At 39.7% G+C, this 13989-nt stretch overlaps 1 protein-coding gene across 14 annotated transcripts in view; it reads left to right on the top strand.

Annotated features, from left to right (window-relative positions):
• Positions 1–12090, top strand: part of SRRM1 (serine and arginine repetitive matrix 1) — a 37575-nt gene extending 25485 nt beyond the window's left edge. For all 14 annotated transcript variants that reach the window (XM_036255714.1, XM_036255713.1, XM_036255712.1 and 11 more), the window contains 5 exons: positions 1865–1975; positions 6282–6743; positions 7419–7614; positions 10288–10503; positions 11101–12090. In XM_036255714.1, coding sequence (XP_036111607.1) covers positions 1865–1975; positions 6282–6743; positions 7419–7614; positions 10288–10503; positions 11101–11205 — 1090 coding nt within the window. In that variant the 3' untranslated portion in view covers positions 11206–12090. The remainder of the gene's footprint in view (positions 1–1864; positions 1976–6281; positions 6744–7418; positions 7615–10287; positions 10504–11100) is intronic.
• The last annotated feature ends 1899 nt before the right edge of the window (positions 12091–13989 follow it).

Raw genomic sequence — 13989 nt, 5'->3', positions numbered from 1 at the left:
ACATCCATGTTTCTCTCTCTCTCTCTCTCCCTCAAGATGAATGGAAAAGTTACCTTGGGTGAGGACTTTTAAAAAAAAACACAAAAAACTTGGCTGTTATAAATGTAACAGGCACAAAATAAATACATAAGCTCATTAATGTATCATAATAGATTCTAATCTGAGTTCAGTTTTTAATGAGAGTTTTTGTTAAAAGTTTTGCCAACAAAATGGGAGACTTTTTAAAGAGAAGCCACATAATCAATGGTAACAGCCTCTTGTGCTATTACACCTACTGATAACATATTGGGAGTTCTGGTTTAAGTAACTTCACTCTCAGTTTGTGAATATAAACTTTTGCTTTTAAGTCAAAACTCAAATGTTTTTTCCCATTTGAAATCTTTGTTACCTTTTGAAACAATACTGCAGTCATCATATTTCTCTTGGTCCCATAATTATCACTAACCCTGTTGATAAATAGCTTCTCCTTTAATTGTCCTTTTTTGTAATTAATAATTTGATGTGTACATTTCATTCATCTAAAGCTGATCTGTTTTGATATCAGTACCTCTTGTAGTTTATATTTTAAATCTATTCAAAGTGGAGTCTTAGTCCCCACAAGGTGCATAAACAAATATAAATTGAAATTTTAATTTAATAGTGATTTTAGAATTTTCTCTGTTCTGTTAACAGAGCTCTCCTTAGTTTTAAAAGGGTACCAAGACCAGTAAACTTCAGAAAATATTTCTAGATTCATTAGAAGCACCAGTACTGTACTGGACGAGAAATTAAGAATTAATTACATTGCCCTGGCCAGTTTGGCTCAGCAGTTGAGCGTCGGCCTGCAGACCAGAGAGTCCCGGGTTCGGTTCCTGCTAGGGGCTTGTACCACAAACAAACAAACAAACAAAAGAATTAATTACATTATTTAGTTGCTTCGTATACACATATTTTCCCAAAAGGTGGCACCCTGACTTAATGTATATGTTAGTTTATCTATAGGAAGATGGCTATGAGTCTAGATATAATCATTTATTTCAGGTGTGCTTTTATGTTGGTTAAGTGTGTTAAGCTCAGAATTAAGATTTATATGATCCTTATCTGTATTTTAACCAAATCTATTGCAGTGATGACTTTAGTGCTCAGATAACTTTGATCCTTCGTCTTTGGGGATAGTGTTTTTAGTTAATAATATGCAGCTCACGCACAGTGGAAATACATTTAAAAATCAAGAATTTGGAGCTCTGATACCCAGAATTTGGGCCTTAAGCCACTGATACACTGTTAAAATGTGAAATGCCTATGTTAGAACATTAAATTTTTCTAGGCTTCAGTGCAGTTGTTCCTAATAAGGAATTGGAAAATCACTTTGAGAGCCTTTTCAAAATATACTGGCTGGCTAGACCATAGCCCAGACCTGATAAGTTTTCCAGGTAATTCTGGTATGTGTGCCAATTTCAAAGCAATGCTCTAAGGCACTATTTTCAAACATTTTTCCTTCATCATGTTAATATTTTATATCGTGAAATAAAATATGTATTTATTATATATGTATTCAGACTACATATTTACATACTGAAACAAAAATTTCACACAAAAAAGTATTTACCCTTAAAAGTAACCTTCTGATTTTCTGTTTTTTAAGAAAATGCTGGTTCATAACCCAGGGTCTTTCTCTGGACCACAGGCCAACGCTCTAACCGCTGAGCCAAACCAGCCAGGGCCATACCCAGGGTCTTGACCTATAGTTAGAAAAACACTGCTCTGAGGGATAGAGGAACAGTTGCTACACTTTGGGTTAGCAGTGATTGAAACAGTGTTATTTGGATTACTTAATAATAAATGCTACTAACTCAGAATCAACTATAATTCTTCTTTGGTGTAGTGGTCGACGGAGGAGAAGTCCCTCCCCACCACCAACCAGAAGGCGACGTTCTCCCTCTCCTGCTCCACCTCCTCGACGGCGTAGGTCTCCCACACCACCACCACGACGAAGGTATGCTTGTTGGTATTAATTGGAACAACTTTGAATCTTTATGATTGAAATATCTTATTAAAGTTGCATTGTTCAGCCTGGCCAGTGTGGTTTGTGGTTGAGCGTTGACCCATGTACCAAGAGGTTGCCAGTTTGATTCCAGGTCAGGGCACATGCCCAGGTTGTGGGCCCGATCCCCAGTAGGGTGCGTGCAGGAGGCGGCCAATTGATGTTCTCTGTCATGGATGTGTCTATCTCTTTTCCTCTCCTTTCCTCTCTAAAATCAATAAAGAAAAAATATTTTTTTAATAACTAAATAAAGTGGCATGGTTCAGCCATTCACAAAACACCATGTATTATGTGATTGCATTTATATGAAAAATCTACAACACACAAATCTATAGATAGAAAATCGATTAGTGATGTCGAGCTGTTAATGGGGAGTGATGGTGTTATACATCTGTGAAAAGACTAAAAGCCATTGAAATGTATGCTTTAAATGGTTGGATTTTATGGTACCTGCACCACATATCGACAAAGATACTAAATAAGGTAAGCCCCGGCTGGTTTGGGTCAGCGGTAGAGCATTGGCCCACGGACCAATGACTCCCGGGTTCAATTCCAGCCAAAGGGCACGTGCATCAGTTGTAGTTTGTCCCTGGCCCTGGTAGGGGTCGTGCAGGAGGCAACCAGTCGATGTGTCCCTCTCTCGTCGATGTTTCTTTCTCTCTCTCTCTCTCTCTCTCTCTCTCTCTGTCTCTCTCTCTCTCCCCCTCCCCCCCCCTTCTCCACCTCTCCCCCTCTCTCCCCCTCCCTCTCTCCCTGCCTGAAGGTAAACAGAAAAATACCCTCAGGTGAGGATTAAAAATAAATAAGGTAAAAGGTGGAAACACTGTTTAGTGATTACAAATGAAAAATATGGGGTGGGACAAAAGTAGGTTTACAGTTTGTATGGAAAATTATATAGTAATTAACAAATTATAATACAAGAAATATCTTGCACATGCTCAGAAGTGTAAACCTATTTTTGCCCCACCCTGGTTTAACTTGAAGAATTTCCAGCAGACAGTGTCTTAAGTAAGGAATCGAAGTTAACATCCTCAGTAATACATGTTGGCATCAGATAATTCCTAGATAGCTCTGTAGTAGCCTTACCAATTATTCAGAACCTCAAGGTAATTATTAGGAAATATTAGACAAACACAGTTTTTTTGGTTTTTTTTTCTTCTTTTATTTTTTATAATTTTTTTTTTCTTCTTCTTTTATTTTTTATATATATATATATTTTTTTTTTTTTATCCTCACCCGAGGATATTTTTCCATTTTTTGTACAGATAGAGTGGGAGGAAGAGAGAGTGAGAAACATCGATGTGAAGGGACACATCGAGTGGCTGCCACCCGCACGACCAACCAGGGCCGGGGACAAACTGCAACCGAAGTACGTGCCCTTAGCGGGAACCGAGCCCGGGTCTCTCCGGACCGCAGGCCGACACTCTAACCGCTGAGCCAAACTGGCCAGGGCTAGACAAACACAGTTTGAAGGTCATTCTACGAAGGAACTGACCAGTACCTTTAAAAGATGTCAATCATGAAAGACACAGTAATGATTACAAATTAGCAGAAACTTTTAGGCTACATGGCAACTAAATGCAATGCAGGATTCTGATTTTTGGAAACTGGACGAAAAAAGGACATAAGTGGAAATGGATGATATTGGTACTTTAGTTTAAATAGGTTAATTTCATTTTCGGTTAAGTTTTCTATGATTATATAAGATGTTAAGTGACAGATCTCCACTGTTACAGCTCTTAATATAAATCTAAAATGATTTCAGAATAAAAGTTGGGGGGGAATTGTAATGGCATTGCTCGGATACACTACCAAGCAGTATAATGGGTACAACCACTCCTGAATATCTGTTATGTGCCAGGTAAAGTGCTGAGTGTTTATATACTTTATCTCCCGTCCTCAAGATGATATTGCTTGATAGGTGGTGGTGGTCTCATTTTTTAGGTAAAGAAATAGAGGTTCAGAGTTATTAAAATTGCCCAAGGGCAAAAATGGAATTAATTGCATTCTACCACGTTGCCCATTGTCTAGGCAGGAAAATATTTTGAGCTCAAGGTCTGAACATTTCAAAAGCAAATAGTAGTTGGACCTGAATATTTATATATAGGTCTAATTTCTAGGAGGCAAGTTAGGGTTATATAGGGATTCAGCATTAATAGGAAGACCAGGTTGGACTTACACAGGGATGCATTCTACCTACCAGTGGACTTCAATTAAAAAGGGGTCATTTGAGCCCTGGCCAGTTTGGCTCAGAGGCACAGACCAAAGAGTCACAGGTTTGTCTCCGGCCCTGGTCAGGGTCGTGAAGGAGGCAACCAGTCAATGTGTCTGTCCCTCTCATGTTTATGTTTCTCTCCCTCCCTGCCTCCCCCCCCCCCCCTTCCTCCCTCCCATTCTATCTGAAGATAAATGGAAAAATATCCTCGGATGAGGGTTAAAAGGAAGAAAATTGGTCATTTGAGACAAAATTCAAATCTCTTTGAGGTGGGATAGAGATACTTTTTAAAGCTTGTGCAGTGAACTCTGATTATTAATAAAGTCCAAACACCAGTTCAAAGAGGGTATCACATAGAGTTCTTAATGCACATACTTCCTGAGTAAGTTGACCATAGTAGAGTCCTGCTAACCTAATCTAGTTATATGATGATAAAAGATGTTCAGTTTTCTCAAAGCAATGCAAGATTCTGTTCTAAAAAGAACATTGATTTCATGTGGATTGTGTTAAATGACTTTTTGTTTGTTTGTTTGTTTGTTTGTTTGTTTGTTATCCTCACCCGAGGACATTTTTCCATTTTTTGTTCAGGTAGAGTGGGAGGGAGAGAGAGGAACAGAGAGAGAGAGAGAAACATCGATGTGAAAGGAACACATCGAGTGGCTGCCACCCGCACGACCGACCAGGGCCGGGGACAAACTGCAACCGAGGTACGTGCCCTTAGCGGGAACCGAACCCGGGTCTCTCAGGACCGCAGGCCGACGCTCTAACCGCTGAGCCAAACCGGCCAGGGCATGTTAAATGACTTTTGACAAATTTTAATTCATTCAGAAAACTGCAAATTTCTGTTAACCAGAATGCCCTATTTTGTAGTCATTTACGATATACAGGAATTTAAGTGATATTTTTACTTAAATAAGGATAAAGGTATAGCATTTCCACTTAGAAATATACTCTGTGCTTCATGCTAGCACAATATAGGCAAATATGTTACTTTATTGAGCTTTGCAAATATTGCATTTTCTTTTTTTTATCCTCACCTGAGGACACTTTTTGCATTTATCTTCAGATAGAGCAGGAGGAAGAGAGAGAGAGAAACATTGATGTGAAAGAGACACATCGAGTGGCTGCCACCCACATGACCCCAACCAGGGCTGGGGACAAACTGGAACCGAGGTATGTGCTCCCAGTGGGAACCGAACCTGGGCCCCTCTGGTCCGCAAGCTGACGCTCTAACCACTTAACAAACGGCCAGGGCTACATTTCTTTTTTTCCCTCTTTATTGATTTGAGAGAGAGTGCAAGGGAGAGGGAGAAAGAGATAGAAATATCGATGAGAGAGAACATCAATTGGCCGCTCCTGCATGCTCTCAGCTGGGGATTTGGCCGGCGACCCCTTGGTGCATGGGTCGACACTCAAACACTGAGCCATACCAGCCGGGCAAATACACTTTAATCAACACTGAATCAAGGTCCTCCACCAGCAAAAAGATGGTTCAGATGATGGTTAGATGTTCATACACTGTTTATTAAAGACATAATGCTATTTATTTCATGCTTAATAGACTGTAGTATAGTATAGTATAAACATAACTTCTTTTTTTATTTTCACCCGAGGACATTTCTCCTTTTTTTTTTTTTGTTTGTTTGTTTAAATAGAGTGGGAAGGGGAGAGAGAAAGAGAAACATCGACGTGAAAGGGACACATCAAGTGGCTGCCACCCACACGACCCAACCAGAGCCGGGGACAAACTGCAATTGAGGCGCGCGCCCTTAGCGGGAACCGAACCCGGGTCTCTCTTGACTGCAGGCCGGCACTCTAACCGCTGAGCCAAACGGCCAGGGCTAAACATAACTTTTGTGTGCGATGGGAAACCAGTGAAATTTGACTTGATTTATTGCAATGTTCATTGTGTTGCAGTGATATGAAACTGAATCACAGTATCTTTAAGGTATGCCTGTATAACCATAACTGCTGGTTAGTTTTTTTTGTATACTATTTCTTTATCTGGTTGAACCTTTCAGCTTAATGATATATTTTTCCTAGGACTCCTTCTCCTCCCCCACGTCGGCGATCACCTTCCCCAAGAAGATACTCTCCTCCAATACAGAGGAGATATTCTCCTTCCCCACCTCCGAAGAGAAGAACAGCTTCTCCCCCACCTCCTCCTAAACGAAGGGCATCACCATCTCCGCCACCAAAGCGCCGCGTCTCCCATTCTCCACCTCCCAAACGAAGCTCCCCAGCCACCAAGAGACGTTCACCTTCACTGTCATCAAAGCATAGGAAAGGGTCTTCCCCTAGCCGATCTACCCGGGAGGCCCGGTCACCACAACCAAACAAGCGGCACTCACCCTCACCACGACCTCGAGCGCCTCAGACCTCCTCAAGTCCTCCACCTGTTCGAAGAGGAGCATCATCATCACCCCAAAGAAGGCAGTCCCCATCTCCAAGTACTAGGCCTATAAGGAGAGTCTCCAGAACTCCGGAACCCAAAAAGACAAAAAAGTAAAACTATTTATGGTTTAGTAACATTAACTTGTATAGCTTTCGTTATGTTTGAAAGCTCTTTTTTTTTTTTCCTTTTAACTAAGAAATCATAGAAAAGAATAAGCTGTGAATAGAAACTTTGTGTGTGTGTGTGGTACATGCCCCTAGTGGGAACCGAACTGGTCCACAGGCCGTTGCTCAACTGCTGAGCTAAACTGGCCAGGGCTGAATACATACTTTTAAGGCAAATTTGTATTATTAGAGAGCCTTTTCTGTTTCCAGGATAGTTCCTATGGCATAAACTAAATGCCATGGGGTCTAACTAGTTCTTAGGAGTATCATCTTATTGAGGATGTTCTTCTAAAACTAAACTCTGAAGTGATACATAGAATATTTCTTACATGTCTATGTAAGACTGGTAAAAGCAGTCTTAAAACAAAATACAGGGAATTGGCATTACTAATTTCATGCAGAAAGAATCATTAACAGAATGGAAGGATTGTGAGGTTTGAACCATTCTCCAGGAGAATTAGATGATATAAATTTGAATTAGAATCAACTAGTAAACTTAAGTGCTGTAAAATATTTAAAGTTTGTGACCTACTTGTATATTGGTAGTTGGTTATTTTATCCTAGGAAAGATCTCTGTTCTTGGATACTAAATGTTTTTGTTTTTGTTTTCTCTTTGTCTAGAGCTGCCTCACCAAGCCCTCAGTCTGTAAGGAGAGTCTCATCCTCCCGATCTGTCTCAGGATCTCCTGAGCCAGCAGCTAAAAAACCCCCAGCACCTCCATCTCCTGTCCAGTCTCAGTCACCCTCTACCAATTGGTCACCAGCGGTACCTGTCAAAAAGGCTAAAAGCCCAACACCAAGCCCATCACCGGCGAGGGTATGTGTCTGCCCTGTTTTGGACATCTTTTCTAATTGTATGTGCTTATACTTGGAAGCAGAATATTTTCTGTCTTCTGTAGCTCAGAGGAACATTACTTTCTGTGGTTCAGATAGACTTTAAGAAGGCACAAATGAAGTGGTAGTAGTTGCATCAGTAGTCCTTCAGTACTCTGCCACCTAGGAATTTGTGTTATGTCTAATACTGTTAAATTCCAGGATCTTAGTGGTTGAGATTGGATTATATAGAGAATTTAGAGAGAGAAAAAAATTTGCCCATGGTTCTGTTATATAGTGAAAAAGTTTCTGCTGTTTTCTTTGGTGTTTGATACATTTGAGGATACCTAATTAAGATCATGTAAATCAAAAAAGTTTTTGTTAGATTTTGTCTATATTAATATGATATTTTTATAAAGGAAAAATACGCATATCATAAAGAGGACACCAAAATGTTGGTAGTGGAGTATGTTAGGGAAATGAGTAGTTTGAGTTTTTCTTCTTTGCACTTTATTTAATGCTTTTATTTTTTTTTACAGTGGGAAGTACAGTCTACTCGTGGACATATACATATACATATACATATATATTTTTTTTTTTTTTAGTAAATACGTAGTAGACCATTCATATCCCCCGGTTTTGCATCCCTGAATTCAACCGACTGTGGGTTGAAAATACCATTTTCAATCCACAGTTGGAATCTGGATATGGAGGGCTGATCCCTGTAAGCATTGTTTTTTGTCATTTTATTTAAGGGATTTGAGCATCCATGGATTTTGGTATCCTTGGGGTTCTGTAACCAATCCCTCACAGGTATCGAGAGATGGCTGTAATTAAATTTGGGGATAGTCAAAAATTATTTACGGGTTTTGTGTTTGTGTGTGCATCCTCGCCTGAGGATATGTTTATCTACTTTTTGAGAGAGAGAGAGAGACATTGATTGGTTGCCTCCTGTATACACCCTAACTGGGAATTGAACCCACAGCCTTTTGGTATATAGGATGACACTCCAACCAGCTGAGCCACCCTGCCAGGGCTATTGTGGATTTTTTACTTCACGAGGTTTTGGCATGCTTTATCCCTACATTGTTAAAGGGTCGACTATACATTATTTCTATAATAAAAGAACCTTGCAATCTGTGAAATATTAGATGGAATGGAATGTACTTTATTGTTTTGTATAGTCTTGTCTTTGACAAGCTACATAAGAATAACACTTTTTTTGTTGTTAATCCTCATCCGAGGATATTTTTTCATTGATTTTTAGATAGAGTGGGAGGGAGGGAGGGAGGGGGGAAGAGAGAGAGAGAGAGAGAGAGAGAGAGAGAGAGAGAGAAACACGTCGATGTGAGAGACATACCGATTTTGGTTGCCTACTGCACAACCCCGACCAGGGCCAGGGATCAAACCTGCAACCCAGTTGCGTGCCCTTGGCTGGGAATCGAACCCAGGACCCTTCAGTCCACATGCTGCTGCTCTGACTGCTCAGCCAAACTGGCCAGGGCTAACAGTCTTGTTTCTTCATTTTAAACAATCATAGGGACACTAAAATATTGGGGTTTAAATCTCTTTCCCCCCATTTGTGAGTCATTAATCTTATCTTGGACAGGTTTCAGTATTATTAAAATTACTGGTTAAATGTCCCTCTGAATAGGGTTGACTGAATTGTACAAACTAACTGAATAGATTGGGAAATTTAAAATAATGTGAATTGTAAACGTAAAGAATTACAGGCTAGGTTTGATTATAGCAGAGTCTGCCCTTTGCATGAATTTTTGTATATATGCATTGAAGAACAAACCACCTTCATTCTAGAGGTAGGAGAGGTCAGATGATAGTAAGAATACAAGTATGTACTTAGAATAATATCAAAGTACACTACATATTATGGTAGTGTTGTGGGTGATTTACAGATATGCCCATTTAATCATCATGGCAGCTTTATCAAGGATTATTATACCCAGTTTATGGTTGACCAAAAGGGCTCATTTACAAAATCAGGCGGAGCCCTGGCTAATTTGGGTCAGCAGTTAGAGCGTCATCTTGTGGGTTTGGTTCTGGTCAAGGGCACGTACCTGGTTGCAGTTCATCCCCGGCCCTGGTTGGGGTCATTCAGGAGGTAACCAGTCAATGTGTCTCTCTCACATCAATGTTTCTCTCTCTCTCTCTCTTGCACTCTGTGTGAAAATAAATGCAAAAATATACGCGGGTGAGGATTTTAAAAAAAAAGAAATGTGGGGTGAGGCATGTTGAATTTTTTTTAAAAATCAAGCAGATTTGTCTGAGGTCAAATAGTTAATAGATTCAGGAACCAGAATTCAGCTTAGGCCTGTCTGGGTTCTGAGATTTCTCTTTCTGTTGCACATGCCGCTTTTCCTTACATCTGGAGGTTGACTTGTCTCACAGTTTCTGGTCGGGAAACCTGGTTTAATGTGAGGTTAGTTGGGTAAAATAGTAAAAATCAGTCACCTTCACAGTTCATTCTGACTCTTAAAATCTGAAAAATATCTTTGCTCTTAGTGTGGTTCCCATCTCTGGGAGTACTTTTCCTGGTGGTGATTGGCTTTGAGCCCACCCCCCCACCGAACGAAGCCTTATGAAGTCTTGGGGATATAAAAAGTTGAGTTGAACAGAATTTTAATGATGGATTTATTGCTGTTATTTTTCTGATTTCTAGAATTCAGACCAAGAAGGAGGTGGAAAGAAAAAGAAGAAGAAGAAGGACAAGAAACACAAAAAGGATAAGAAGCACAAGAAACACAAAAAACACAAGAAAGAAAAGGCTGTGGCTGCAGCTGCAGCTGCGGCTGCAGCTGGAACCCCTGCAGCCATTGTTGCTCCCACCACCACGTCAGCACAGGAAGAACCGGAGGCAGAGCCAGAGCCCAGGAAGGTATTATGGACACTGTCTCGTGATTTATACAAGTAGCTACATTTTATGTTATTTTTTAAATAATTGGCTGTTAACTCTCTTGATCTGTTTCTTTTTTTTTTTATCCTCACCAGAGGACATTTTTCCATTTTTTGTTCAGGTAGAGTGGGAGAGAGAGAGAGAAACAGAGAGAGAGAAACATCGATGTGAAAGGAACACATCGAGTGGCTGCCACCCGCACAACCGACCAGGGCCGGGGACAAACTGCAACCGAGGTACGCGCCCTTACCGGGAACTGAACCCGGGTCTCTCAGGACCGCAGGCCGACGCTCTAACCGCTGAGCCAAACCGGCCAGGGCTCTTGATCTGTTTCTTGATGACCTACCAAGAACAGGAATTTGCCAAGACTAAGGATAAGAATATGAATGGCTGCCAAATACCTTAATGTATATTTTTTAAATAACTTCTTTGAGTTATAATTAACATACCACATAATTTACCATTTAAAGTATACTCATAGAATTGTGCAGCCATCACCACAGTTTGATTTTGCTCTGTACTTAATTATCTCCTAGTAATGTCTCAAGACTTAATGATATGACCTTTCTGGTTTTTTAGGAGACTGAAAGTGAAGCTGAAGATAACCTTGACGACTTAGAAAAGCACCTGCGTGAAAAGGCCCTGAGATCAATGAGGAAGGCTCAAGTGTCCCCACAGTCTTAGGTGGAAATGTTTGTTATGATGTAAATTTTATTTGGTTTGTACTCAATTCAATTTCAAAAATGCTAAAATGTGTTTGAGCTTTAGACTATAACATTTGTTGTAATAATTGCTAGGTTGAAGTTCACCGTGTAAAAAAGGGCATGGATTTACATTGCAAAAGGTGTCCACAGTGTATTAGTGACATTCTTTTATTGACAGCTGACATAAATTCATTTAGAACAAAATATTTTAAGCCAAAAAAAGTCCTCTTTTTAAAAAAGGGGCCTTAAATATTATTGGCATTTTTATGGTTTCTTTAAATGCCCCTGGCTATTCCCAGAGGTCTTCTTTGTTTTGTTTTTCTTTCTTTCTTTTTTTTTTTTAACTTTTTTTTTGTTCGAGTCTTAGCACCCATTTAAGTTATGATGCTTCCAAACTTGTATGGTTTGCAATTGCCCAGAAATAAGACCACTGTTGAACTACTACAAAAGTATAAATGAACATTTTAATGCCGCAATCTTTCCTGTTGCCTGTGGAGTCTCTGCTGAAAAGAATCAGGATCCAAGCTCTAGGATGAGACAGAAAATGAAAGCATGTTGTTTGCCAGGACACTGTGGGTTAATATTGATGTGTAACAAGTTGATTTGGAACACTGGAATTTCATTCTATTCTGTTGTGTTTTTTTGTAAAGGAGTTAAGTAGTCCCAGGAAGGATCCTTCAGTTACATAAATTTTGTTTTATGAATGTCATGGCTCCATTCATAATTTTGTCTTATTCTTCCAATTGGTATATACAACTTTCAGAACACTTGTATTTGGAAGGCTGGAAGGGCCCAGACTTTGAAATAGTGTCTTGTTTTCACTGTTTTTGTTGGTTTTTTTTTTTTTGGTTTTTTTTTTGTTATTGTTGGGGTTTTTTGTTTTTGGTTTTTTTTTGTTTTTGTTTTTTTAACTAAGCTATATAAAGCTTGTGGATTAAACAGAATAAATTTCTAAATTTAAAAATGTTGGCCACTCACTTTTACTTACTTATCTCAATATTGCAGGAAACCTAACTTTCTTAAAAATCTTATAGTGCCTGCATTTTTACCCCTGGCATGTTGGGCAGAGTGGGGGTTGGGTGGGGGAAATAAAAAAGGGGATGAGATTGTTTTATCATCTTCATTTTAATAATTAATACGATCAGTGCTATGAAAGGAAAGTGCATGGTGTGATTGGAGCATATATAATGGGCAGGGCAAGTTGGCCAGACATGGGTGAAGAGAAGGGTGTTTCAGACAGAGCAAACAGTATCTGTACACCCTGACCCAGAAGGAGCCTGGCACATTCCAGCAAGTGAGTAAAGGCTAATGGATGCCTGGGGGACAGGGTTTAATGTTTGGCTATTCACACTTGAGTCATTTTTGCATTTAAGATTTTGCAAAATAATTTGAGAAAATTTGGAATTGATGGCATTATATAAGGTAAAACAACATTCATGTGAAAGAAATAAAGAGGTTTCTGGCACCATGATGAGCAGATTTACACATGGCAGTTTTTTATTGATTATAATTTCTGGCAGTTGAAGTAAAAAGGAGACAGAAAATGCCTACACGTGTTAATTTTAGGGAAACTTGGGAGTTTTTTTCACCTAAAAGACATGGACAGAAAGGGTCTGTTTTTGTAGGTTGGTTCTAGAGGGAATTGTAACAAAGCCAAAGCGTAAGATGCTTCTGTAGAGACTGAAATAAGGTAAAGTGATTGATAATAGAATTTTACATGTGTGTTCAGCAATTTTCAGGGAGCATTCACGTGACTTTTCTTTTGACATTATAATTCTGTGACATAGGAAAAACAGAATATTCGTTTGCTAAGATGGTTGTTGCTTACTTTATCTCTTCCAGTGTGAGCAAATCAATGAACGTCCCTGGGTATTTGCATCTATCTAGCCAATCATTCATGTATTCAATCCATTTGTTCCTTTATCCCATTTATCCAATAGGCTCTCATTCCTCCACTTAACTGTTTTGTTTTTTTTTAGTACATGCCCCTAAGCGGGAACCGAACCCAAGACTCTAGTCTGCAGGCCGACGCTGCAGCCACTGAGCCAAACCGGCCAGGGCCACTGAACTGGTTTTGTTAAGATTCACAGTAACCTCCATTTTGCCAAAGTGAAGGGTTCTCAGTCCTTACTGTACTAGCCCTCTTGGCAGGATTTGGCTGTCACTCCTTTGTTGAAATGCTGTCTGCACTTGGGTTCCAGGAGGCAACACTGTTTTACCTTTTAGTTGTCACACCAGTTTTCCACCTACCTCGCTAGCTGTTTGTTTTGTTTTTGATTTATTTCTAGTAGATCCTTTCAAATATGTAATGATGGAGTTTTTCCTTGTCCTTGGTGGCTTTCGCTACATTTACTCTCTAGTCTCATCCAGCCGGTGTGGCTCAGTGCTAGAGCATTGACCCATGCACCAAGAGGTCGCTGGTTCGATCCCCGGTCAGGGCAAATGCCCAGGTTGTGGGCCAAATCCCCAGTGGGGGGTGTGCAGGATGTGGCCAGTCGATGTTTCTATTTCTCTCCCTCTCCCTTCCTCTCTAAAATCAATAAAGAAAAAAAAATTTTTTAATTTCTAGTCTGTTGACTTTAAATGTCATCTTTTTGCTGGTGTGTCAGATTTCTTTCCAGTCTAAACTTACCCCTGACCTAGACCCCCTATTTACCAGATGATAAGTTCGATTTGGGTGTCTTAAAGGCATACCAAATTGAACATATCCAAAATAGAATTTTTTAATGCCATCTTCTGATCTTATCCCCATCTTATTTCAGTA

Source organism: Molossus molossus, unplaced genomic scaffold (genome assembly GCF_014108415.1).
Source record: "Molossus molossus isolate mMolMol1 unplaced genomic scaffold, mMolMol1.p scaffold_m16_p_12, whole genome shotgun sequence".
Lineage (NCBI taxonomy): Eukaryota > Metazoa > Chordata > Mammalia > Chiroptera > Molossidae > Molossus > Molossus molossus.
This window is presented reverse-complemented; position numbering and strand designations above follow the sequence as displayed.